Source organism: Episyrphus balteatus, chromosome 3 (assembly GCF_945859705.1).
Source record: "Episyrphus balteatus chromosome 3, idEpiBalt1.1, whole genome shotgun sequence".
NCBI lineage: Eukaryota > Metazoa > Arthropoda > Insecta > Diptera > Syrphidae > Episyrphus > Episyrphus balteatus.
The window spans coordinates 54,854,082-54,880,662 of record NC_079136.1 but is presented as its reverse complement, the minus strand read 5'-3'; the positions used below and the strand labels follow the sequence as shown (position 1 = coordinate 54,880,662).

Genomic DNA, 26,581 nt, shown 5'->3' with positions numbered 1-26,581 from the left:
TGTTTTTCAAAATTCTGTTTTTCAAAATTCTGCTTTTCATAATTCTGCTTTTCAAAATTCTGCAAAAAATTAAAAAAGGGTTTGGAAAATGTTAAAAAGCGCGCGCTTTTTAACATTTTCCAAACCCTTTTTTAATTTTTTGCAGAATTCTGTAAAATCATCTTTTTGAAAAATTATCTGCTTATTTGATTACTTACCTACATAATTTGTCATTTTTTAAATGCGAATTAATTTTTGTTTTATAAATGAATAAATTTGAAAATATTAAGAAAAGGTTTTTAATATTAAACATTTCCGAAAATAACTAAAAATTTATTAATTTATCAAATAAAGATGCATATTCAAATTTTGAATAAGAAAAGGAATGTACAACATCGGTTCCAATTAGTATACATATTTTATTTGAAAGAAAGTCAGTATATGCATTTCAAAAAATATTTGCGACACTTAAATAAAAAAATTTAGGAAAGTACCAATGTTGAATTACATTAATGAGGTGTATTTTTCTTTAGCTATAAAAAAAAAAAAAAAAAACAGAATTAGCAGAATTTTGTTGTTCAAATATAATGCTGGCAGAATTTTGAAAAGCAGAATTTTAAAAAGCAGAATTTTTAAAAACAGAATAGAAAAAAAGCAGAATTTTGAAAAACAGAATTTTCGCTGAAAAAGCAGAATTTTGAAAAGCAGAATTTTGAAGCCAGAATTTTGACCCGATCCCGACAAAATTTCATTTGCGGATGGCCATTTCCCGTGTAAAGGTCGGGTATATTAAATGATAATTTAAAATGAATCGCTATGAATGACTTTTTGAAGAAAAAGAGTATAGTAATAGGTACGTGAGTGTTGTAAAATTAAGAATGAATTTTGAAATTAGGAATAATTAACTATTGGAAATATTTAACTAATTACTATGTGAAAAGAAGTTGAAGTGGTATTATTAGAATTTCTTGTGTTCTTTTTACAAATCATTTAGGAATGATTTGTTGTTAGATAATAATAAACTGACAAATGATTTTTTTTTAGAATAATTCCAATTCCTTAATTATAACCGAAAATCATGTTTTTATTCAAAATAAATTTTCTCCCATCATTTCCAAAATTCCATTTTAACTTAATTTTTCCGCTGATTAATAAAAGTAATACAAATGTTTGAATTGTCTTGAAAACCAAACATCTTATTTCTTAGATCAACAACTCACTAAACTCTTATCATGGAAGTGAGTTGTCAAAAGTTACGAATCGTGACTATTTGACACTTCAAAAGGAGTTTAGGAACCATTTCAAATAGTTAGAAATTGTAACTAAACAATAGACCATTTAGTTCGATAATATAAACATAAGTAAACTATGGTAAAATAAAGAACGCACCTCTGCTTCATGGCCACATAGCCTCCTCTAGAATTGCCAACCACCTTATTCAAAATTATCCGTCATTCAAAGAATGATTGCAATTTAAAGTTAAAATAATGAAATTATATTGATATTACAAATTCTATTATTTTCTTCTCTAAACGAATTACAGCAAAGCAACAGTCTAAGTAACTATAACCAACAAAATAACAAATAATAGAGTAAAGTACAACAAAATTTCAAAAGATATCGTTTAGTGGAGTAACTAAAGCTCAAAAATTGGCAATATTAGGGAACCCGGCCGAAGAGCTTAGATTTTGATGATCTTTTTTTTTCAAATGTCGGTAATTAAAAATACTTTAAAGTCTATAGATTAAAAATTGCCGGTGTTGCCGTTTTGATTTTTTGAAGATTTTTGTGAACAAAAACAAATATTTTTCAAAAATTTTTCTTAAATTTCATAAATTAATTGATGCCAAAAGATTGTCTAGGAAATTCAAGGAAAAAAAATATATGGGAGTGAGGGACAATCTTCCATAGTTCAAGCGATAGATGCAATTTTCTTATTAATTGACTTCAAACACAAAAAAAAATATTTGAACACAACGGCAACACCTACAATATTCAAATATACATTTTTTAAAAGCTAGAAGCTTAGTCATATATGTAAAATTAAAATAAAGTTCATTGAATGAACGGCTTTTGAAAGAATGGTAATTGAACTCAGATTTTTGAAAAAAAAAAAAAATTATTGAAAAAATTTTAACATGTCGTTTTTTAAACTTGGTCGTAATATAAAATTCATTTATTTTCAAATTTTTTTGGCCGCATTTATTATGATTTCAAATTATAAAAGGAAATGTCAATATGTATTACGGTTTATGAAAAAAATTAAAAAGTATTTCATTTTCTAAGAACTTTTTTTAATAAAAGTTTTGAAAAAAAATGTAACTTATTTTTTTTTTTAAATTCAACATCTAAACATAAAATTATTTTTTATTCATTTAATAACGCTTACTGTTGAAAGTTAAATAGCAAAAATTTAGAGTTAATATTTACCACAATCTTTGAGAAAATTAATTATTTCAATGCAAAAATTCAGTTTTAATAAAAAAAAAACCATTGAAATTGAAGTAATTTTTCATTTTTTTTTTCAAAAGTGTGATATATTTGACCTTTTTTGCTTCGAAATTCAACTGATAATATTTATGGCCAAAAATTTTTTTTAAATAAATTCATATTTTATTAGAAAAAGTTTGGAAAAAAGTCATTTTAAATTTTTCTAATAACATTTTTTGTTTTAATTCTGAGTTTGAGGACCATTTTTTCAAAAAGTCTTGATCAAATTTAGTGGATTTAAATTTAAGAGATAAGAATGAGCTTCTGGCTTTTTAAAAATGTATTTTAAAATATTGTAGGTGTTGCCGTTGTTTTCAAAATATTTTTTTTTTGTGTTTGAGGTCAGAATGTTAGAAAATTGCATTTATCGCTTAAACGATGAAAGATTGTCCCTTACTGCCTTTTATATATTTTCCTTAAATTACCTAGAGAATCTTTTGCTATCATTTGTTTTATGAAATTTAAGCAAAAAAATGATTTTGTTAAAAAAAAAATTAATTTTAATTTTAAAAAACAATACGGCAACACCGGCAATTTTTAATCTATAGACTTTAAAGTATTTTTAATTACCTACGTTTGAAAAAAAATCGTCAAAATCAGAGCTGTTCGGCCGGGTTCCCTAATAATTTGCTTTAGTTACTCTACTAGTTGTTTAACCTTGCGATAACAACAGGGGTGCTATACCACCCCAGGCTTAATTTTTTCTAGATACAATTATTTTTTTTGTTGTGAATTATCTATTTTCTGATGCTGTTGAACCCTATGAAGTGTTGTGATTAAATATATAATCTGTATTATACCTAAAAGTATTTTTTTTTTTATTTAATTTTAGGACAACCAAAAGTGTGTTGTTATCGAAAGGTTAAGTAAAAAAAAAAGATTTCAACCTTTTTTAACAACGAAAAAAATGTGGAAACTATTTATTGCTTTATACTTTGCAAATTTTCAAATTACGCAAAGTTCCATTTTTAGTTGGTGCAACGCCCGCACTTTTTGCTTTGCAAAAAAAACATCAAAAATTGCAAAATACAAAGTGGGGAACTTTTAATTTTTGGTGCAACACTTTGCACTTTTGCTTTGCAGAAAAGTATTGCTTTGCAAAGTTGAAAAATTTAAAGTGCAAAGTGGTTGGTGCAATAGGGCCCTGGTCGTGCATTTAATTTTTTATAAAACTAAGGTTAATGCTTTTGTTTTGGAAATTTGTTTTTCTAGAGGTCTTTTTAAATATATTCGACAAAACGTAATATAAAAAAAAAATTTTGAAGATAAATAACAAATAAACCTCAAACAAATAATATCAACTGAAAAATTAAATCCTTTAAATGTAGTGCTCACTTCTGAGTGTAACCACTTGACTCGAGTTCTAGGCTTAAGAAAACTGTTTTTGTAGTATTATGTATTTTTTGGTATGATAGTGTCTTTAAGGATGTCCACTCTTAATCAATATTTTGCTCTGATAGTTTTACATTTTCAAAGTTTGCACGTCAGCTCTTTCGTTTTGGTTGTTTTTAAGTAATTTTATTCGATTTTTCTCAAGTTTTATGTACGAATTGGATTCCTGTCTACAAACTCACTATACAAATTCGTTATTTTAAATACATGGATTGGCATTGTCAAGGGTAAGTCATAAAATAACAAATATATTGTAGTTTTAGCCTTGAAAATAAAACGAGTTAAATTTTGGATCTCATACAAATTTCTTTCCATATTATATTTGATCTAATATTTTGGGGAGAAATTTGTATGGGATCTAACATTTAACTCGTTTTGTGTTCTGGGCTATATGCCAACAATATGTTTATTATAATATAATTTATTATAATATAATAATATTATCTTCATAGAAGACTTATATCAGCATTTAGTACATGAATAAAGAGTTTTGATATAAGTCCTATATAATTTTGTATCGTATTTTTTTTCTTGTCCAACATACTAATTACCCAGAAGATCTCGCCCCAGGAAACCAGTTTTCGTCACAGTCAACGAATGAATTTTATGTGGATTCGAGAAAAAACATGTTCAGATTTTACTACCGGACCGTATGTTTGGTTGCATCATATTATAAAGATATGGGACTCTGTACAGAAAAAAAAAACAACAATAGGTAGTTGTTGTAATTTAAAACAAAGCCCTTTTGGACGGTAATCAACTTGAAGCAAGAAAGACAAAGGAAATATTTAAGCTTTGAGATCGCCCAAGTGAATGACAGAGGGTGCTATCCAGCGCAGGTGGTCGTTTCCTGATGGATTCTGGGATAAAAATAAAAAAATTGCGCACTTGCTTGCTTCGTCTGGGGGCAAAAAAAGGGCAAAAAAAATTGTAAACTGGGCCAACAACATCGTAACAGTATATCTTCTTTTGTTTTGATTATAATATTCTGAAAAAACAAGATATGTAGGTCAGTTTGTAACAAGAGAGGAATTATTTTATGTGCGAAAGTGTTCTTTTGTGATCTTTTTCAGGATCAATAATTTAAAATATCACTTTGTTTTCTAAATAATACTCCTAAATAATAATCAAAATTCAATTACACAGAGATTTGAGTAATCCTCCAAAAAAGGATTAACTCAAAAAAAAGACAAATAAGAAAAAAAAAAAAATATTCCAGACGAAGGAAGGAGACCATCGGTCGTTGCACTTTCTCAACAACAAACAAAAAAAAAAAAATTTGAAAACCACATTGCCATGGCTGGCTGGCAAAAGGACGAGCACACATAAATTCGTACTTACTATATCCTCCTAATTCAAATAATCACAAGAAAAAAAAACTTGTTTTCAGGACACAAGAGGAGGAAGTCTATGAACCCTATGAGCGTTTGTTTTCTTTGCAAACGAGGGTAAGTACCTTTGATTGTTGTTTGTGATGAATTTATGACGATTGTATTTCTGGATCTTGGTGGATCGTCTTGGTTAAAACACAATTGATTGTTTTTTTTATTCGTTGTGTGTTTTTTTTTTTTGTCGAATAAACGGGAACAATGTCGTCGGCAAAAAGTCCCTTTTATTATCAAAGGTTATTGACATGTTCGCATATAAAGTTATCTTGCGTGATTGTTCACGCATTCCGTTTTTATTCAAAAATATATAAAAAAAAACTTTACTCTTTGATGGTGTTGAATTATTTTTATAAAGATTCGTTGTTTTTTTTTTGTATTTTGGTGATGATGAACAAAAGTTTTATTTCTGATTTATGTATTCTCATATAAGTCAAAGAATATAAAAATGCATCATGAAAAGTAAGATTCTGATGGGAGAATGCATTTATTCATAGTTTTAGTGTTGGTAATATCTGCATTTGAGTATGATGATATGAATAATATTCTGTGTGTTAAATATAATTTTTATCATTGACATAAAAATAGTTCTCACAATTGAAGTACAATAGGAAGATTACTTACAGTTTCGAATTATATTCAGTGCAAATAACACGTAAGTTTAAAAAAAAATTATTTTTCAACCATAAAAAGTTGTAAGTAAATCAAATTCATACATAATACTAGAAAACTATATTTAAATTTTATTTACTTATTTATATTGCTTATTTATTTATATTAAATATGAAAGATTTAATTTTTGACAGAGATACTTATATTATGCTTATATTAAATATTTTTTTTTTTAATTTTTAACTCTTGAAAATCTTAGGTATTATGAATTTTCTTTTCATTATCAACTTTTCTAATTCTCAGAAATAGAGAAAATCAAAATTATCAACGTTTGATAGGTACGTAAAGTATCAAAAACTTGCTTTTTAATATTGTAAAAAGTGTCTGCTAAATTTAAGCGAGGTCGGTATTTTTCCTGAGCTTTTAAATTTTTTTTTTTTATTGTTAGTGGAAAAATGATAAATAGAAATCAATCAATTTTTAATTGAAAAGTCAGCAATGTATTATACCTTTTCGGAGTATTAGAGGAATTTTTTTGCCAATATCTCGATTTTTTGGCCCAAAAAATTAAGGGAACAAAAAAAAAATCGTCATTTTTTTAGTGATTTTCGATAGGTTGTATCTCAGTAAAAAATGATCGTATCATGACAAAATAAAAAGCATGTGAAAGCTCTATTCTTCAAGTTTTAGGATTAAATGTTAAAATATTTTCTTTCTAACGGTAAAATAGCTAAACTGTTGGAAATGTTCAAAAACCAACATTTTCCAATTTTTTTTTCGTTTTTACTGTTCTCCTAAGAAAGTGGTAAAATTTTTTCTGATAAAATGATTATTATTTTTAGAAAGGCTATTTATTTGGCTTTAAGATTCATTTTGTTTCAAACTTCTACGATTTTTTTTAGACTGCAATATCAGTCATCGAACCAAAAAGCATACTTTTGACTTTGACTATCAATATCTCAATAACGGATCATTGTACAGAACATTCAAGGACACATTTAAAAACTTCATTCAATTCTCTACAAAGAAATTTAATTTACCGCTATTTTATTTCTATGGGCGATAAGATTAAACTGAGGCTTAGTTATTAAAGCCTAATATACCTGTAATTAGTATGCAAAGTTTCAGACTTATTCATCAAGCAGTTTTTCTGTTGTGAGGGTTTGAACTTTTGAGATGAAATAAAACAACATATTTCTGCAGGTCTAAATGACTTACTTCTTGTAACTTTTTTATGAGCAAAATAAAATTCTTTTGAGTTTATTTGATAATTTTATTGAAAAATATCGTTTAAATTTAAGATAAACCAAGGAAAAATTAAAAATTTTATACTATTTTTGGATACTTTTCCTAATTTTGAAAATTTTTTGTTTTTTACTTGGCTTATCTTAAATTTAAACTATATTTTTCAATAAAATTATCAAATAAACTCAAAAGAATTTGATTTTGCTCATATGCGATCATTTTTTACTGAGATACAACCTATCGAAAATCACTAAAAAAATGACGATTTTTTTTTTGTTCTCTTAATTTTTTGGGCTAGTGTATATTAATGCAAAAATATGAACTTTTGTACAAATACCATCAATGTTGGCGGTTCAAAAACCGTAATAGCTGGGAATAATAGAATTTTTACTTCCCCATATCTGCTTATTAGTTGAGTGAATAAAATGTTAAGAGTGACGACTATGAATTCCATCACCCTTAACATCAAACTTTCAAATTATGTCTCTGATTTGTTTTCGCAGAAAGTGAAGTTTTGCCGCTACGAAATGTGAAAAGGTCAGAAAAAAAGCAATCACAAAAATAAAAGTCGCATTTTGAATTTTCTTAACACATCGAAATCAAAATAAAACAAAATTAAATAAATTATATTTAAATATTAAAGAAGATTTTTTAATTTTTTTTTTTTTTTAATTATGAATGTCAGATTTTCAATATGTTAGCTAAAAACTTATTTTTATCAAAATATACTTTTCTGCATTATTCAGTATTCATCTTTATAGCCCAATCCAAAATCAAAATTGTAATACCTACATAAGCCCAAATAGTACAGGAATGAAAATGTTCAAATTTATTGGTTGAAAGTTTTTCAGCCTGGAAAACTTACAAAAATTATGCAGAATCCTTATATTTTGTTCGAAAAGTTTGTTTAAGCATTTTAAAAACCATAAAAAATATTATTACCTATGTAATTAAGTCTTGGCTCAGTTATGTAAACGACAAAAAATTATAAATGTTATATGATATATAACTTATATCATTTATTTTGAAACTTATAGTAGGTACATGAAACAGAATTGCCTCAAGGTTCTTAAAATGCAAATTTGAAACTACTGTCTCTTACTTGACAATTTCAATTTTGTTTAATAGATCTACAACAAATTAATTTTGCAACAATTGTTCCTCAATCTGAATCAAACATCAATATCAATCTGTAATAGAAAAAATTGTTAATATGATCTCGCGTAATCTCAAACAAATTCACTTCAACTTTGAACTAATTACATGCCGCTTGTGTTACAGATTAAAATCAAAATGTATTTCGACCTTGACATTGAAATTCATAAAACCGAAAATTTATTTCAAAAAAAAAATCCAGTTTCACCTAATGTTACCACAATAACAATCAATCTCTTTTACCTGCAGGTACCTACAAACAAAAGCAAAAAATGCTTTGAAATGAATTAATTTATAAAATGATATTTAACCCTTTAGGCGACACTACTTGTTAGTCCAATTTAACTACGAAATTACCCAAATAACTCAAAGAAAACGAATTCCATTAAACACACCCCGCACTAATGTATCTGCTTTTTGGTTAAAGACAGAAGCAGTTATTTAAGCTACACAGTGAAAAATTAGTGTTTTAAGTTGGTATTATAGAAAATATGTTAAATAATTTATACAACGAAACTTTCATAAATTTCATTTTATCTCGATTATAGGTCCGTACAAAAACTACCAGCTAGAAGGTAATCTGTCTCTAAATTATTATCTAAAAGGTTTAAAGATTTTTTTAGCAAAAAAAAAAGAACTAAACATAAATTGATTTCTTTTGAATCTTTTTTGTCAGTGTATCTTTTACAATACAAAGCAGCTACCACAGTTGACCGCCACAATTAAAACAAATTCACGTCCAAAGTATTTCGTTTGATCTTGAAACCACCGTCATCCGTCGTCGTCGTCGGTCGTCGAAAGTCTGCTCACGTAAATTACCTCATTACACGTACAAGACATTTTTGCCCGCATAAGACCGGCTGCTGCTGCGTGCGGTGGTGTAGTAATGATAGATTGTTGCCTGCTGCGACTAATTATAGTCTGGGAATAAATGTTATTATTCGATTTTCGGTGTTTTTTAAAATGTTTTGCTCTCATATAACCATAACCACGGCTATTGGATATGAACATCACATAACAATTTCAGATAAAAATATTTTCTGGTTTCTTAGAGCATGATTAGACTATTTCGGTTATAATTTTTAAACTTACTTTTTATTTTAACTAGCTATTTTCAGATAATCATAATTTTCAAATAAAGTTTTAAACATATTTGCTGTACGAGTACATGAGAACAAAAATCATGTGTGCAATTCACACATGGTAAAAGTGAAACCTTAAAAAAATAAAATCAAAAAAATCGAAAAAATCATAGGTACTTTATTTCTTCCACAACCTTTAAATCCATTTTTTTTATATGACAACCTAAAGTGCATTTTATATCATCAAAAAGCTTATTATTTCAGCTTTAATTATTCATTTCAATCATATCTGGATAACGTCTACAAAAGTTTTTTTTTTCACTTCAGATTCTTTGATGTAGTAAGTTACAATTTTTTTAAAACCAACCATGTCAAAGTTTTAAACTGATATTACGGTACTTCCTAAACTGGTGGGTGGTCATCGGCAACAGATCTCCACAGGTCTTTAGTGGTAATTTTGCAGCTTTTCAATTTTATGTTGTATATCTTGTAGTAAATGTACCGTTATGTGTGATGTATCAAATGAAATTTTATATTATCTTTATGCGGAAGTTAAAGTATGTGCTCTAGATAAAAATATGTAGGTAACATGTTAAAAAAAAGACCATAAATGTTTACCATTATCTCAGAATTTTCAATATAAAACTAATTGAAATTCAGTACAAATAAAGTCCTGCTTATGATTTATTTACAGTATAAATTTAATTTATAAATCTATTAAAATAAAAAAGATGTAAACCAAAAACGGTTAAAAACGGTCAAAAAATTGGGGGAAAAAATATTTTGTTTTTCCCGTATTTAGTCAAAAACCATTTAAGAAATTAAATTGTTAGCACATGCATGCCCAATTGCTTACATAATGTCCTAAAAGTTTGATATTATTTTTCAAACGCTGAAAAAAATTCTTAAAAATAAAAAAAAGACTCAAAAATACCGCCAAAAATTCATATTTCAAAACCCAACGCCCAACTCAAAATTGTAATAAACCCCAAATTTGTTTTTTTTTATTTAATTTACAATGTCATCCTTTTAATTGTCAAAACAAAACTCTACCCATTATAACCACTTTGTCTATGATTTACCACTTGTTATCATTTTTAACCTTATTTAATTTATTGAATTAATCGTTTAAAAAAATTCATTTCTCTACAAAATTTCTTCTATAAAATAGCCATTTTTTTTCGATGTCGTTTAACCCCTATTTACCCTATTAAAATTTTGAACTTCGAAAAATCCCTTTTTAGTGCTCTCTTTTAAGTTCTTCTTCTTTCAACTTTGCCGTAGGCGGATAGAAAATATTTATTTAACTTTTTCCTAATTTTTGTTTTATTTTTTTTTTAATTATGAAGACACAACATAATTTCACAGACTATATGAGAATGTGAACTGAGCTGAGCAGTCACTCATTGACCAAACCCCATACCAAATGAGTAAGGATTTTTGTTCATATACTTTCTTTTACACAAGATACTTGAAATGTCGGTGATACAGAAATTAAGTTATAGCCTTATAGCCGAACAACAATACTTGACATCGACAGGTTTTGACCAAAAGCCTATATCCCGCCTTAAGCGTATCTACAAACCTGCCTAAGATATTTTAAGGCCCAGGCTTAGGAACAATATAAAACAACTTATAAAGTGTCATTTTTGGCAAATTCGAGTCTTAAAGTAACACCGATATGGTTTGAAGTGTGTGAATGTCTTATTTTTAAAAGTAGGTCAATCAATTTTGCGTTGCGGCTCAATAATAATTGAAAAAAATGCTATTTTTGTTGCATAATACACGTGTAGACTCAGACAGTCAGTCACTCCACAATGTCTACCTCGGAAATGCCTTTAGAAGGGTTGTCATAGAAATGGTAGTTGTTTTTTATTTGTCTCCTAATCTGACTACTGTGAATTGATTTTAAATCAAAAAATTGAATAATTTTTATTTGAAATTCAGGCAACAGCTACTGAAACGCTTAAACGATGCATTATTATTATTTAACACTCAATAAAAGCGAAAGGAACGTAGGTGTATTGCTGCTGCATAATGCATGTACTTTACCTACTACGTTCAGATGTGAAAGAGTTTTGGTATATAGACTTTCAATGAATAACAATTAGGTAGAGTTTTATTTATTATTGCTGAAAGAGATTTCTATCACCACAGTGACCTTGAGTAACTGTGAATTGTTTGTATTTTTTTTTCTTTGTCATTTTTTTGTGAGTAATAGGACAATTTGCACAGTCGATGTTGACAGCAAAATTACTTCACACAAGAAAATTAATTTAATCCGCAATATAAAAACATACGGGCAGTAAAATTTAAAAGTAAGATTTTTCGTGGGAACTTTAGAGTTAAATGATTTAGTGTTTAATTAATCGTTTAAGCATTTAGTTTCATGGTAAATTTGTTTAAATATCTTACTACCAAAAGAGGCAAATAAATATGGAGAGTTGATGCTTATCGAAATTTGTGTTGACGACAGGTATACGTCGATTTTGGATTTTTTTTTTTTAAATTTAATTGCTTACTATCATCTTTTGAATACACTATAACTTATGTAGTTCTTCAATATTAAAATTTTTTTGGTTCAATTTTAAAGTTAATTTTTTTTCTTGAGTTAACAAATTTGACTTAAAAAATATAGTTTTTTTCTTATTTCATTAAAAACTGTTATATTTTAAATACAAGAAAATTACATTTTCTCTTCACTAAAAAAAAAAACATCCTTTTACTTATAACAATTTCACAAAATCTCTTAAAACCTGTTGTCAAATGGAAGATTTGTTCCGTTTTTCAAAACTGTAACAAAATTGTTCACTAATACATTTAGTATTTGCTCACACGCAAATCAACGGCGTATACAAGGGGGGGGGGGGGTCACGGGGTAATTGAATCATCTGAGAATATTCGGAAAGCATTGATATTTCATAAATAAGTACATTTTTACAAAAAAAAATTTTGGCCGCCATTTTGAAAAATGCCTTTTTGTGATTTTCTCGGCTTCCGTTTGTTGTAGAAAAGATTGTTTTGTCTTGTTTTGTAGAAAAACTCATTCTCTATTTTTTTTTAAATTAAAAAACTTTTTTTTTTGTATATGTTTCCGTATAAAAAGTTTTCAACGAAAAAATGTAGGTAAAATTTTCGGAGATAGTCGTCAATATTACATTTTTTTCTCGATTAAGGTTCATCTAACCGAAAAAATCGTATCATAATTTTTGTACAAATCTAAATTTACATTTATATTTTTTTTTTTTTTTGCACGCCCAAAACTGTTTAAGTTATAACGAGAAAAAATTCACGACCACCCCGAAAATTTTACATTTTTGTGTCACTTCTAATACGAAAACAATACAACAAAAAATTATTTAAAACAAAAATTAGACAATTAATTTTTAATTTTGTCTGTACTGAGGTAATTTATTCAAAAATTATCTTTAAGGTGTAATAGCACCGTGTAGACACGAAACCGAGTGTCATTTTCATCAGTATATAAAACAAAGAAGAAACTTTATTTTCTTTTAAGTTTTTTCTTAGCTCGATTTGGTGTATCAAACTCCAAACTAAATTTTTTCATTCAATTTTAAAACAAAATTAAAAAACAAAATTATTTTCAAATGCGATTCGTTTGCCTGAGGTTAAGAAGACTTTTAATTCAAAAGTTACCACTGTTTATTACATAAAAAAAGATTTTATTTTTTATTGCAACTTTTAAAATTACTTTAGGCTAGCGGAAAAAATATATACATAGTTGCTTTTAGGCAAATTATTCAATGGAAGCAAACGAATCACATTCAGTTTTTGTTCGATTCAACTATCACATTTTCCACCTATCAAAATTGTTGTGCCAAAAATTTTGGCATGAACCCCCCCCCAAGAAGTAAACCTGTATACGCCCCTGCACTCAATTCGTGAACTTAACGCCTCATAAAAAAACACATTTTTAACAATCAAAATATTCATTCCAAATTTAATCAATATACTTTTAGTATTAAGCTTTCATTCTGATGGGATTTACACTTCTTTTTACCTAATTCACTGTGCTAAGTTTGACTTATCTCTCCTGTAAAATTTGGTAAAAGTTGTTTCACACTTTGGATACGTCACTGACGATGTTATTGCCTAAAAAGTCGTATGCATAAATATGTATAAAATTATTTTCTGCATGTATCATGTATTTTTTTTTCTAAAAATTGTAAGCAAGAAAGCAAATTTATAAACAAAGTTTTTACTCCAGCTCTTTTGTTTCGATAAAAAAAAAATGTCGACGAATTGCATTCAAAATGAAAAAGAACAAAAAAAACCCATTTTGCTTAGCAACATATATCTTGTGCAACTGATGTGTCTGTGTACGTATTATGTGTTAAATTTTGTTCAGCAAGGTGGAAGTGAAAGGCATTCTGGACAAGGACAAGAATTTTATTGCGTTAAGTTTTTTTTTGTTAAGTAGATATCCCTTGCACTAGGCTGGAGAACTTGTGTCAGACGGTTAAAACGACCTCGACCCAATTCCCAACTTAATGGATGAAAGAAAAATATATAAGATGTAATTGTCTTTGTCTGCAGTGTGGATGGTCTGAAGAGCAGAAAACACATAGGAGAACAACAAAAAAAAATCTCAATAATCCAGTAAATTGCTTCTTTCGAAACTGCGTACCTATGTTAAGAAGTACAAATTCCATTGAGATGGATCGGACGAAATGGATTTAACATTATTCGCTATCCAACTAATGTAATTATCGGACCCATATTTACGGGTTGCATTCTCTGTTATGGAGTATATAGGTCACCTCACCGTTACCAGAATTTGACTTCTATCAATTCGAAAGTTTTCTCAAAATTATCAACAAATTACTGTCCTGAAATATTGTAAAAGTAAAGCCTATAATTTTTTTTCCAAAAATAGAAGTTTAACAAGTTCAGTAAATATCTTCGTTATAATCATCTAGTACCTTTGATTAAATCATTACTTGTTTATAATTTTAGACATAACTTTACCATTAAAAAATTTAATGATTATCATGTTAAAATCAACCAGTTTTTGAGGTTAAATTGACACGTTGTTCTTTTTGTGAGAAAATGAATGAAAATGAATGCCTTCAAGAAGTAAAAAAGACATAATTGAAAAAAAAAATGGACGAGTCAGTGGAAGAATTTTTCTTTTTAACTTTTTTTTTTCTCCGACAACAATACACTTTGAGAAGCTCAGTTAAATTGTGTGAGCCTTTTTATTTCACTAAATAATGGAGGGCGTAGCAGGGAGTGGTTTATGTATAATTTTATTTTAAAGATTCTGAAAATTTCATCCAAATAAGTTACACTGTTTACGAGAAATAATCATTGAAAAAAGTGCTATCTAGCCACTCCATACGCAAGTATGTATGTTCCATTAAAACTCCTTAACTACTTTTTATACTTTGACAAATGAATTATTTTTAGAAGCGTATTGCTTGTCTGCAAGTTATAGGCTATATTACGTTGCATTAAATTGAAATTTTCAACCTCTAGAGGCAAAAGTAATGAATTTGGAATTTATATTTCAATATAAGATGACAACGATTCTTCCAGACCATGGACCTTGGTCAAAGTTATTTTATTTTTCAGCTCAAAACGACTTTTAAGGAGAAAATGTATGCCAAAGGCGCAAATGGTCAAATTTTAGAAGCTACCTTAAAATTTTCATGAAAACTCCAAATGATTCGTTTCAATTTTTTATTTTATTCTTAAACAAATATCAACTCAAGTTCAACAACATTAGTCCATAAATCAAACTTAATGATGATAAGCGTAGACTGGGGCAGTATGGTATGCTGGTGCAGCAGCATAAGCGATTGGGCTAGACCTTACAATACTGTGAGTGGTATAGGCATCTGGTCCATGTGAGTAGGCGATTGGAGAAGATCTGATCAAAGTTGGTGCAGCATGAGCGTAAGCTTGAGTGTAAGCTGGGGCAGCATATCCAAGTGTAGCTGAACGAAGTAAAGCTGGTGCAGCAGCATAAGCCACTGGAGCGGATTTAACAAGAGCAGGTGCAGCAGCGTAGGCTACAGGTGCGGATTTTACCAAAGCTGGTGCAGCTAATGCCAAAGGTGCAGATTTGACGACAGCAGCTGGTGCAGCATAGGCAACTGGTGCAGCAGCAACAGCAGCTTTAACAATCTGTCCGGCGACGAGTGGTTCACGGTTAACAATAGCATTGAATCCATTTACTGAATCGGAGGAGTATTGAACAGTTCTTTTGTAACCATCAGCATCATTAAGTGAGTATTCTCCTTGAACAATATCTCCATCACGAGTCTCAGATTGACTCTTTACGTCACCAGTTATGGCATCATTGACGGAGTAAGAAAATTGGTATTGTGGGTGTGGGTCATGGGCTTCTTCGGACTTGGCCAACACAGGTTGAGCAGCATGGTAAACTTGAGCTGGAACAAGTCCGGCACTGGCAACAGCAACAAATGCAAGAGCAACAATGAACTGAAAAAATATAACAAAAATTAATAATTTTGCAAAGTTTATAGTGTTTTTTTTTAAAATAATTTTTACCTTAAATGCCATTTTTATATTTTTTTCAATATTGATTAACTTCAATGGTTTGAATGCGAAGAACTGAATGGTGTCAGTAAGATAGCCCAAAAGGCTTTTATACTAAAATTGTAAATCAACTACATACGAAAAAAACGAGATCAAAATTAATGCTTAAACCGGCCGGCATCCGATAAAAATGACGAATTTAATGCACAAGGAATCATGCAAAAAAAAATGCAAGGAACCCCAAAACAGGAAAAGAAGTTGTCCACCCTGAACATTGATGCTCTGCGATGTTGGGTGTTGAAGTTCGTTTTATTGCTTACACTCTAAAAAATGAAAGAAACAAGTGGATATTCAACTTTTCAACTTTGTGGAGAAGAAGATGAGACTTTTGCATTGACATTGAAGGTATTCTTTGCAATTTTTTTTTTACAATGTTAATCGATGGGATCTTTTAAGAAGAGTGAATTGTTTTTCAATTATCACATTAAATGGTTATGTAATAAGATCCAAGTGAACTTACTTTGTCAACTCATTGAAAGTCTTTTAGTTCAACACCATTTTTATCAAACTGATTGATTCAATTCTAATGAACTAGATAATGAGCCATGGAGTGTGAAAATTTAGTACTAAAAACGATGCAATGGTTCAAAACTTAATTTTTCAATAAATCAATAAAAAATAGGTATTAAGATTTTTTTAAGAAACCGTTCAATATTGTTAATTACCAATGTAAGCACGCCCAATAGGCCTTAAGATGTATTTTTCAAAAAACCAAAGTAATTGCATTGAATTGCAATGATCCTTGAAGTTAAGAACTGAGCCCAGAAAATTATTTAGATAATATTCAAGCTAAATTTTTCAGAACCATTCAGTGGGCAAAAATTTATTTATTGATGATCAAATCCTCTTACAATTCAACTAACCACTACGTTTCCACGGTTGATCCGTTATTATTTTAATTAGCTTTTTTGAAATTAGCTGAAAATATTAACATTCTTTTTTTTTAAACTCAATCGAATTGAGATTGATTATTTCCATCACCGACAAGTTTTCAGACATTAGCAGCTACCTCTGTAACGGCCACGCATTGTAATAACTGAGAAACAAATTTCTAGGACGACATTTCCTTAATGAGTATAAGTAGCAGTTTTTGATGATGTAATTTTTAAATTAGCGGAAATGAATGAAACACATCATTATGTAGGTAAATATAGGAAATATAAATATGACGAAATTTACAAGGAAATAAGGTAAAATAAAATTTTTAATTTATACATTTCCTAGGATTACAACCAACAAATTCATCAAGAATCAAGAGTGGTTTAATCTGGAAAAGGAAAAAAGGAGAAGCATTTATCTTTATTATGAAATTTTATCTGCGCAAAACTAACGTCGACGATGAAAGCCAATATTTCCATTTCCCCAACCTGCGTGAAGCAGGTCCAATGAAGCTTTTGGAGCTGATGATCTTACTACTAAGCTGTTTAGCCACCCTGGAATTTTTTTTTGTTCATTTTTTTTAAATTTATTTTTAATTATTCCCTTAATTTTAATGAACAAGTTAAGACACATTGCATATCGAAGAATTAAAAATTGGTCAAGTTACGGATATTTTTCGAAAGGAAGATTGACCCACAACGGTCGGTGGGTTGACTTACTTTCTTTTGCGATTATCTCGAAACTACATTTTTTGATCTGGTACCTTCGAGATCTCGGGAACTACTCATCCGATTGCTTTCAAATTTTTACCTAATATTCTTGCATAATAATATCTACACAATGTTGCGTAGGATTTTTGAAGTTATACTTCTTATGGGAGGGTGAGTATGAAAATTTACTTTTTGACAAGAATGTCAAAGGGATTATGACGCGATCACCCTGGGTAGCAGGGCTGTTGTTTCACCTTTAGAGTAGGCAGTACTTTAGTATTTAAAAATGCAGTACGCCGCAGTACGGCAAACATAACACACAACACGTTGCAAGTTACATGTTTCATGTGGCAAGTTGCATGTGGCAAGTTGTATGTGGCAAGTTGCATGTGGCAAGTTGCATGTGGCAAGTTGTATGTGGCAAGTTGCGTGTGGCAAGTTGCATGTGGCAAGCTGCGTGTGGCAAGTTCTAGTGGGAAGTTGCATGTGACAAGTTGCATGTGGTAATTTCCATGTGGCAAGTTGCCAGGGTTGCAAAAAGCTCACATTTCAGCTCAGCTCACAGCTCAGCTCAAATTTGAGCTAGCTCACTTTTGAGCTAGGTACCATAGCTCAACTCATTTGAGCTGAGCTGAAAGTGAGCGCCCCCAACTTCCAATGCCTATATCTCGGAATTTTTGAAGAAAATGAAAAAAAAATTTTTTTATGCCAAAAGGTAGCGGGGACTCTAACCTACATTTGGGTACAACTCTCATCCCTGTAGGTCCACGCGTTCTCAAACCAGGAGAACTTAAATGTAAAAAAAAAATTAGGCACGATTCTGATAAAATAGGCATGATGTGGCGGTTTAACATGGAAGGCGATTTTTTTTAAATCTGATAATGTGCAAAGCGTAGGCCCATGACACAAGCTATCATTTGGCATCACTCCCAAAAATTGCTCTCAAGCGGTTTAGCTTCTAGGAGCGTTCAAAGATTCGGGGATTTTTCGAAAAAAAATTTTACCCCAACTTTCAAAGGCGATTTTCTCGGAATTTTGAAAAAAAAAAAACAAAAACCGGATTATACCACTATCGGGTATCTGAGAATATAAGCCTTCATATGGCACCACTCCCCTGTCTCTAGATCAGAGCGTTCAGCTCCCAGAAGTTTTTTCGCGCCTCAACTTCCAACGCCTATATCGCGGAATTTTGAAGAAAATGAAAAAAAATTTTTTGATGCCAAAATTTAGCGGGGACTCTAACATACATTTGGGTACAACTCCCATCCCTGTGGGTCCACGCGTTCTCAAACCAGGAGAACTTAAATGTAAAAAAAAAATTAGGCACGATTCTGATAAAATAGGCATGATGTGGCGGTTTAACATGGAAGGCAATTTTTTTTAAATCTGATAATGTGCAAAGCGTAGGCCCATGACACAAGCTATCATTTGGCATCACTCCCAAAAATTGCTCTCAAGCGGTTTAGCTTCCAGGAGCGTTCAAAGATTCGGGGATTTTTCGAAAAAAAAAAATTACCCCAACTTTCACACGCGATTTTCTCGGAATTTTGAAAAAAGTCGAAAAACCGGATTATACCGGAATTCAAATGAGCTGAGCTATGGTACATAGCTCAAAAGTGTGCTAACTCAAAATTTGAGCTGAGCTGTGAGCTGAGCTCAGCTAACTTTTGAGCTTTGTAGCAACCCTGCAAGTTCCATATTGCTACTACTTGTGCACACACAATTCTCATAAAATTACCATATCGCACATTTTATGCGCAATTCATTTACTTTCGTTAACCATCAACCGTACGTTCTGAACCGCACAACATGAGTAAATTTCACAGAATAAATTGAAAACTACATGAACGCAAGGAGGATGAAAGAATTAATTTATTGTTCACTTGATAAAAATGTAAAAAAAACTAAGTGTGGATTATTTACTTCATAATAGAAATTAAAAATATCAAATAAAATTAATTTACATAATACTGAATGAGAAGTATAACTTCAGTCGCGTGTACATGTGTACACACACTCTTTTTTTTTATAGCTGGATTAGTTTGGTTTTTATTAATGTTTTTGCTTGAAAAATGTTGATATAAAATGAAAAAAATTGTTTGACGGCTCACCATAATTTTCCACAAAGAAATCGTCTACGCAACATTGTACTCACATTACTTAAAAATAACTTGATTTTTTTTTTTGTTTAGATGTACCATAACCGAGTACCAGATAGGACAAGAACCACGCGTTTCGTGTAGGCCCTCCGTGGCGACCATTATAACGACGCCATTTATCAATATTTTCAAACAAAATTTTACCATGTTATTTAAAAAAAAATCTTCCAGGGTGACCAGACCCCTTAAAGCAGCAGCTGATGACCTGGTTGGAAGTATGCACCAACTTGTCTGCGGAATATGGTCGAGAGGAAGCATTACCAGTCCACATGATGGAAGTTCAGAATGTCTGCCAGATTCTTAAGAAAGGGGGTCTCTCTAACATGGCGATGCATCAGTAAAAACAGTAAATACGAGAAGCATAAACACAAATTGTATCAAAATGTTCTTAGTAGCATTTACTGTTTGTAAGCTCTTTACTCAAGAAAGTGAAATGTTTAAGAGTTTACGTTTTTTGAAATAAATGTACTTACTAAAAAATCATTCGGATGAATTTTTGAATTTTAGTGTCGAATTTTTTAATTTTTCGTTTTTCTTAAATAAAAATTTTCAAAATTAAAAAATGCTATTTTTAAGAAATCTATTTATAAATCGGTTTTCATAAAATTAATTTTTCTCAAACAAAAAAATTAAAATAGCTATTTTTAAAAACTCTAACACCAAGCGTTTTGAAATTTTTTAGACATTTAGATATTATGGCTTCTCAGTCGCTTTTGTTAATTTTTTTTTATCGGTTAACGCATTTTGAAGAAAGTCAGAAAGCAAGGGATCGCGTTTACGTGGAAAAACACAAAAATAGAAAAATCACTGAAATAGTACATGGCTCTACCAACATAAATACAAAATTAAACATCCAAATATCACAAAAAAAGTAAATAAAATAATCTACACACCTTGCTTTCGAAATTCCATTTCAAAAAAATTGTAATAATTTCACTTTTATAAAAAATAAAAATCAATTTTGCTAACACCTGTTTTCAACGAAAATTGAATAATCAGCTCACTTTGAAAGCTTAAACAAAACAGATATCACTTGACTTGTAAGACAAAATATATGTAACAGTAAATATTGAACTGTTATCTATTGGAACAAGTCACTTCAGACAAAAAAAAAATACCTTAATTTTTTTATTTTTGTAGTATGGGCGAAACCACAGTGGATCGGTTCTGTGACAAGTACCTACAAGTACCTAATAATGGTCAAAAAAATATGTTTCATTTTTCAAAATTTGGAATTGAATTTGCTAAAGCCCACAAGTTTTTCTGCTATCTAAATCAGAACTGTTTTTGAGAAAATCAACTTTTTCCATTTTAATAGGAGTTTTTATATCAGATGATGCAAACAGTAATGCGTTTATGAATTCAGCCATATTTTAATGTAACTAGTAATGAGTTTTAAATATCTCAACTTTGCAACGTTTTATGTCAGATTTTGCTCCAGTTATTACTGTGTTGCTCATAGTTTAGTATCTATTAAAATACTGCACCATATAAGGAAAAAAAAATTATTTCAAGTTATATTTGCAATGTTTCAACAAAAGCACTAAAAAATTTAGTTTAGGTAAACAAACAACTACTAACTGCATAATTCAAATAATAATAATAATAAAATAACAATCAATGCAATAAATCATAACGCACATGAGGCAACAATTAAAATGAACTTTTATTTCATTGTAGCTAATGGACCAACAATTTTTGATAAACTTTGTCCTTCTCTCTGCACCCGCACCAACATTCGTTTTCTATTTCAAATTTGATGTTAGTCATAGTTTCATTCATTGATCAATTTAGTTTACTGAACTGGTGAGTTAAAATAGTATAAAAGCAGTGATTGATCTTATTTTGACATCATTCACAAGTTCTCCATCGTACGAGAAATAGTTAATACTCAGAAATGGCATTTAAAGTATGATTTAAGAATGACAACTCAAGAAAATATTCTAATTTCCTTAACTTTTACAGTTCATTGTTGCTCTTGCATTCGTTGCTGTTGCCAGTGCTGGACTCATTCCTGCTCACCAGGGATACCATGCTGCCCAACCAGTGTTGATCAAATCTGAAGACTCATATGACCACCACCCACAATACCAATTCTCATATGGAGTTAATGATGCCCACACCGGAGATGTCAAGAACCAAATTGAAACCCGTGATGGAGATGTTGTCAAGGGAGAATACTCTCTTATTGATGCTGATGGTTACAAGAGGACTGTCCACTACTCCGCTGATGACGTACATGGCTTCAACGCTGTTGTCCAACGTGAACCACTCGGGCATGTTGTGAAGGCTGTTCACTCTGCCCCAGTTGCTTATGCTGCACCAGCTGTCATCAAGTCAGCTCCTTTGGCTTATGCTGCTGCTCCAGCTATCGTGAAGTCAGCTCATGTTGGTTATTCTGCTCCAGCATATACCCAGAATTATGCCGCTGCTCCAGTTGCTTACTCGCATGCTCCATCAGTTGCATACTCCCATGCACCAGCTGCTTACACAACTCAAGCCTTAGTGAAGTCAAGCCGAATTTCATATTCTGCCCCAGCTTATGCCTACCATCACTAAAAAGATCCTAATTGCCTTAAAAAAGAATTTCTAGAAATAATAAAAAAAAACTTATTTATTTCAAAATAATTCAACTTGTTCTTTTTGTTTTTGTTTTTGATGATACAACCTTTTTATTTATTTAATAAATATTAGTGCTTTCAATGGACCTTAGTCACTTCCTTGAGGCACACATGAAGAAACCAAAATAAATTTAAAAATAAATATTTGTGACCTTTTTGTTGAAAAAAGTTTTTTTGTTATAACTTTTGAACTAAGTGATGTAATTTGTTGGAATTAGAATGGTTCATTGAGAAAAAGTGTAAAAAAGACAATTTTTACACTAAAAAAAAGACAAATTTTGATTTTTAAGAGGTTGGTTTTTTGAATAAAAGTTTTTTTCGTGTTCTGAAAAAGAAATAACTTCAAAACGTTTTATATTTATTGTTACTTTTGAACAACGTTTGAAAATATTTTTCTAAGCATGTAGCTTTTCTAGGTGCTTATATGGTAAACCAAAAAAATCAATGGTTTTTACACTTGAAAAAATATTTATTTTAAGCTTCTTAACAGGAACGTTATATGGACTACATTCAATTAAGTAAACATTTTAAGTCAAATATATAACATTTGAGGCGCAATACAAACACCAGTGGATTTAATTGTTGTTAATTATAAATTAAAAATGGTAACTGTGGTGTATGCGTACTTTTTTTTTTTGGTGATGTGAGTAACAACTAATTCTTCCATTATTTTTAAACTAAGCGTAGGATAGCGAAAATAAAAGTTTGAATATCCTGGGCTAATCTTGGGCAGACAAACCATGGTGTAAATTAACGATTTTTTTCAAATGAAAAAAAAATCACAATTTTTTCGGTTTCTCATATGAAAAAGCATTTTGTTGGAAAAGCAAAATAGTGGAATAAAGAAAAAAAAAGTTGGGCTACCCTGGGCAAACGAACCAAAGTTCAAAACCAACAATTTTTACACTGAATAAGAAAACAATTTTTTTTTGTGATTTTTGACGTAATAAAAAATAATTCCGTTATAATTTTAGAACTTATGGTGGGCTAGCGAAAAAAAATCTTGGGCTATCCTGGGCAATCGAACTAGGCAGGTTTGAAAAAAAATTAGCATTTTGGAGTGCCAACTTCACATATTCCACTACAGGAGATTTGAAAACTCTTGTTTCAGGAAATTGCTGTAAGTTGTTCCAGATTGTTACCGATTTGTAACGGATTGTTGTGAAATTTTTGAATTTTTTAAATCTGTTCAATTTTGTTTTGCCTACAATTTTCCAAATTCTGGAAATTGTTTTGATAACTGTTACATAGAGATTTTTCTCACCTTAACGAGGAAAATGTAAAAAAATTGTTTTTTTTTTTTATCAATTTTTTCATTTTGATGAATTTCCTTTAAATTTTCTTTAACTATGTGGACTAAAAAAACAAGTATGCCTTTCTGCATTAATTATAATTGCAGCAGAAAGGCGCATACTTTTTTTTTGAGCGTTTTTGAAAATTTTCATATATATGTTTGTCGGCTCTAACAATTTTCAAAGTAATATCTAAAAATTTTTTACTATACAAGTAATTAATTGTAATCAAATTTTGTAATTTTCAAAAGAACTTTTCATACGTTTTTTTTTTTTTTTTTTAATTTCTTATAATAAATACCTATTCTTTTATGTATGCTATTAAAAACTTTATCATTCTAAGCTACTTTTACCAATTGAACTAAAAATTGTTATCCCTGTCATGCATAATATTTTTTAATAAACGGCGTATAGGTCTTCGGTTCGTTTGAGATGTTCCAAACCAATATTGAACGAAAGATTATTGCTTATTCGTGAAAATTTGTGAACAAGACATACGACAACGTTAAATAGGGTAAAGTCGGGTGATATGGCACCACGGGTGATATGGCACCCTTTCAATATCTCCCACTTAGTGACTTCTTTTCAAAGCAAAAAGAGCAAAAAAGAATTCAGTCTGACGTAAGCTTTCAGTGGATGCATTTGGATCCGCAGTAACCATTGCCACTAAAATTTAAAAAATGGACAAACAAAAAAGTGAGTTCAATTTGAGCGAAAAGTTTTTTTGTGTAAAATTGTTGTACGTGTGGTTCCAATAGTATTTGACGCCGAGGGTTCATTTTAACACAAAAAGAACGGTAACGGTTATATTCTTGTGTTTTCTCATTGCCATAACTAAGCAAACGTGATTATTCGTGTCATTTGAAAAAAACAGAAGTGTAGTCAAATGGGGGATATGGCACCCAAAAACATCGGGATATATGGCACCGGTGCCATTTCCCCCGCATCTACTTTTGAACCTATTAATTTTTCAACTGACAATTGTATTTACAAAAAACTTCAGCAAACCAGGCCAAGTGGACTAAAACCCAGATCACTGCAGCTGTTGGAGCTGCTGAATGTCAAAAAAAGCCGGACTTAAGCATTTTGCGATTCCCTTCACACTTCACTACATTAAAAAGGCTTCTTAAATGACCAAAACCTTAAAGTTTGCCAAATAGCTTTCAGATTGGCTGAAAAGTGCTGAAATAAGGCGTAATCATAATGTCACTTTTGGTCTCATGATTCGTGTACGTCTTTCAACAACACATCCAACAAGTGTCACAAAAAGAAATAGGGTGCCATATCACCCTCGATGAGGTGCCATATCACCCTCCATTTTTTCAATCATGTTTTTTTTAATGTTTTTTATTTTTGCAAAAAATAACAAGAAATTATATTTGAATTACACTTATGTACCTATTTTGTATTTAAGAAATAGTTTTAAAATAAATCCGCTTTTGTTTGAAATAGATATCTTCTTTATTTCTCAAGTCATAACGAAAAACGAAAATGGGTGCCATATCCCCCGACTTTACCCTAATATAAATTTAGGTCCAATTTATTCACACTCCATTAAATTTAAAGTCACCATTAAAAAAGGGAAATTTTAAAATTTGTATGCGATTTGACAGTTTTATAATTTTTAATGGAGCCTTTAAAAATAATGGAGAGTGAATAAATTGGACCTTAATCTCATAAAGTAACAAAAGAACAAAAGAAATTCATAAAACAATTTTTATAGAAAATAAAAAAATATCTAGAGCAGATATGTCTCATTACTCTTAATAATTACAATTGACACGTTATCTGACCTTGAGATGGCGAACCCCCAAATATCCGTCAGTATCACATTGAACTTGAATTTCTACCGGTAAAGTAGTAATATCTCTTTCACTTTGCGTACACATGATTCGTTTGGGTTTCTTTTCATCAGATTAGTCATTCACTCATAATTGTATCCATTTCATTCGCACTGACAAGTAAAATTGAAATCCAGTTTACTTAATTCAATTGATGCATTTCTTTGGTATAAAAGGTTTGATTGGACTTATTTTGGTATCATTCACAACTTTTCCATTCAACGGAAAATACCTCAATCAACTCAAAAATGGCATTCAAAGTGAGGATTAAAAGGATATTCACCTGAGCAATATTTCTTATTTGTTTTACTTTTTTTCAGTTCATTGTTGCACTTGCATTCGTTGCTGTTGCCGGTGCTGGACTTATCCCTGTTCACCAAGAATACCATGCTGCCCATCCAGTCCTGATCAAGTCAGAAGACCACCACGATCCTCATCCACAATATCAATTCTCTTACTCTGTCAACGATGCTCACACCGGAGATGTTAAGAGCCAAAGCGAGACCCGTGATGGAGGTGTTGTCCAAGGAGAATACTCCCTCATCGATGCTGATGGCCACAAGAGGACTGTCCAATACACCGCTGATGATGTTCATGGATTCAACGCTGTAGTCCACCGTGAACCTCTTGGACATGTTGTCAAGGCTGTTCATGCTGCTCCAGTTGCTTATGCTGCACCAGCTGTTATCAAGTCAGCTCCTTTGGCTTATGCTGCTGCTCCAGCTATCGTAAAGTCAGCTCATGTCGGTTATGCTGCTCCCACAGCATACACTCAGACTTATGCTGCTGCTCCAGTTGCTTACTCACATGGTCCAGTTGCCTACGCTCATGCCCCAGCTGCCTATGCAACTCAGACTTTGGTCAAATCAAGCCCAGTCTCCTATGCTGCTCCAGCTTACGCTTACCATCATTAAGAAGTTGTTATAAATGTTTGATTGCCATTGATTGTTTGAAAAATTAAGTTTGTAGATAAATATAAACTATTATTTATTTTTAAATTACGAGTTCTTAATGTATGTAATACCATTTTGTACAAGTGTTTTCAATTTTATATTAGGCTATGGGATAAGTTCTCCTGCAGAATACCATAAAAAATGGTGTTTGAATGATTTTAAATTAAATCAAATTCTGTTACTCATCGCGCTAGAGAAAAT

General features: G+C 30.5%; 3 protein-coding genes across 4 annotated transcripts; 2 read left to right on the top strand and 1 right to left on the bottom strand.

Annotated features, from left to right (window-relative positions):
- The first annotated feature begins 4,344 nt into the window (after positions 1-4,344).
- LOC129913537 (larval cuticle protein A2B-like) lies at positions 4,345-22,259 on the top strand. 2 transcript variants are annotated; one of them, XM_055992270.1, is made up of 4 exons: positions 4,345-5,309; positions 21,354-21,479; positions 21,536-21,582; positions 21,639-22,259. In XM_055992270.1, the coding sequence occupies exons 3-4, from the start codon at positions 21,571-21,573 to the stop codon at positions 22,230-22,232; spliced, it is 606 nt and encodes a 201-aa protein (XP_055848245.1). In that variant the 5' UTR covers positions 4,345-5,309; positions 21,354-21,479; positions 21,536-21,570; the 3' UTR covers positions 22,233-22,259. The 2 variants fall into 2 exon arrangements, with proteins under 2 accessions (XP_055848245.1, XP_055848244.1); XM_055992269.1 differs by lacking the exon at positions 4,345-5,309 and having other exon boundaries at positions 20,922-21,582.
- Positions 15,104-15,814, bottom strand: LOC129915016 (cuticle protein 7-like; the record flags this gene model as incomplete). The annotated part of the gene is made up of 1 exon (XM_055994471.1): positions 15,104-15,814. A coding segment is annotated over one exon (711 nt), but the record flags the coding sequence as incomplete, so codon positions are not given.
- Positions 22,260-25,254: 2,995 nt separating the features above from the next.
- Positions 25,255-26,390, top strand: LOC129913539 (larval cuticle protein A2B-like). The gene is made up of 2 exons (XM_055992271.1): positions 25,255-25,687; positions 25,748-26,390. Exons 1-2 carry the CDS (start codon positions 25,676-25,678, stop codon positions 26,339-26,341), a joined length of 606 nt encoding a protein of 201 aa, XP_055848246.1. The 5' UTR covers positions 25,255-25,675; the 3' UTR covers positions 26,342-26,390.
- The last annotated feature ends 191 nt before the right edge of the window (positions 26,391-26,581 follow it).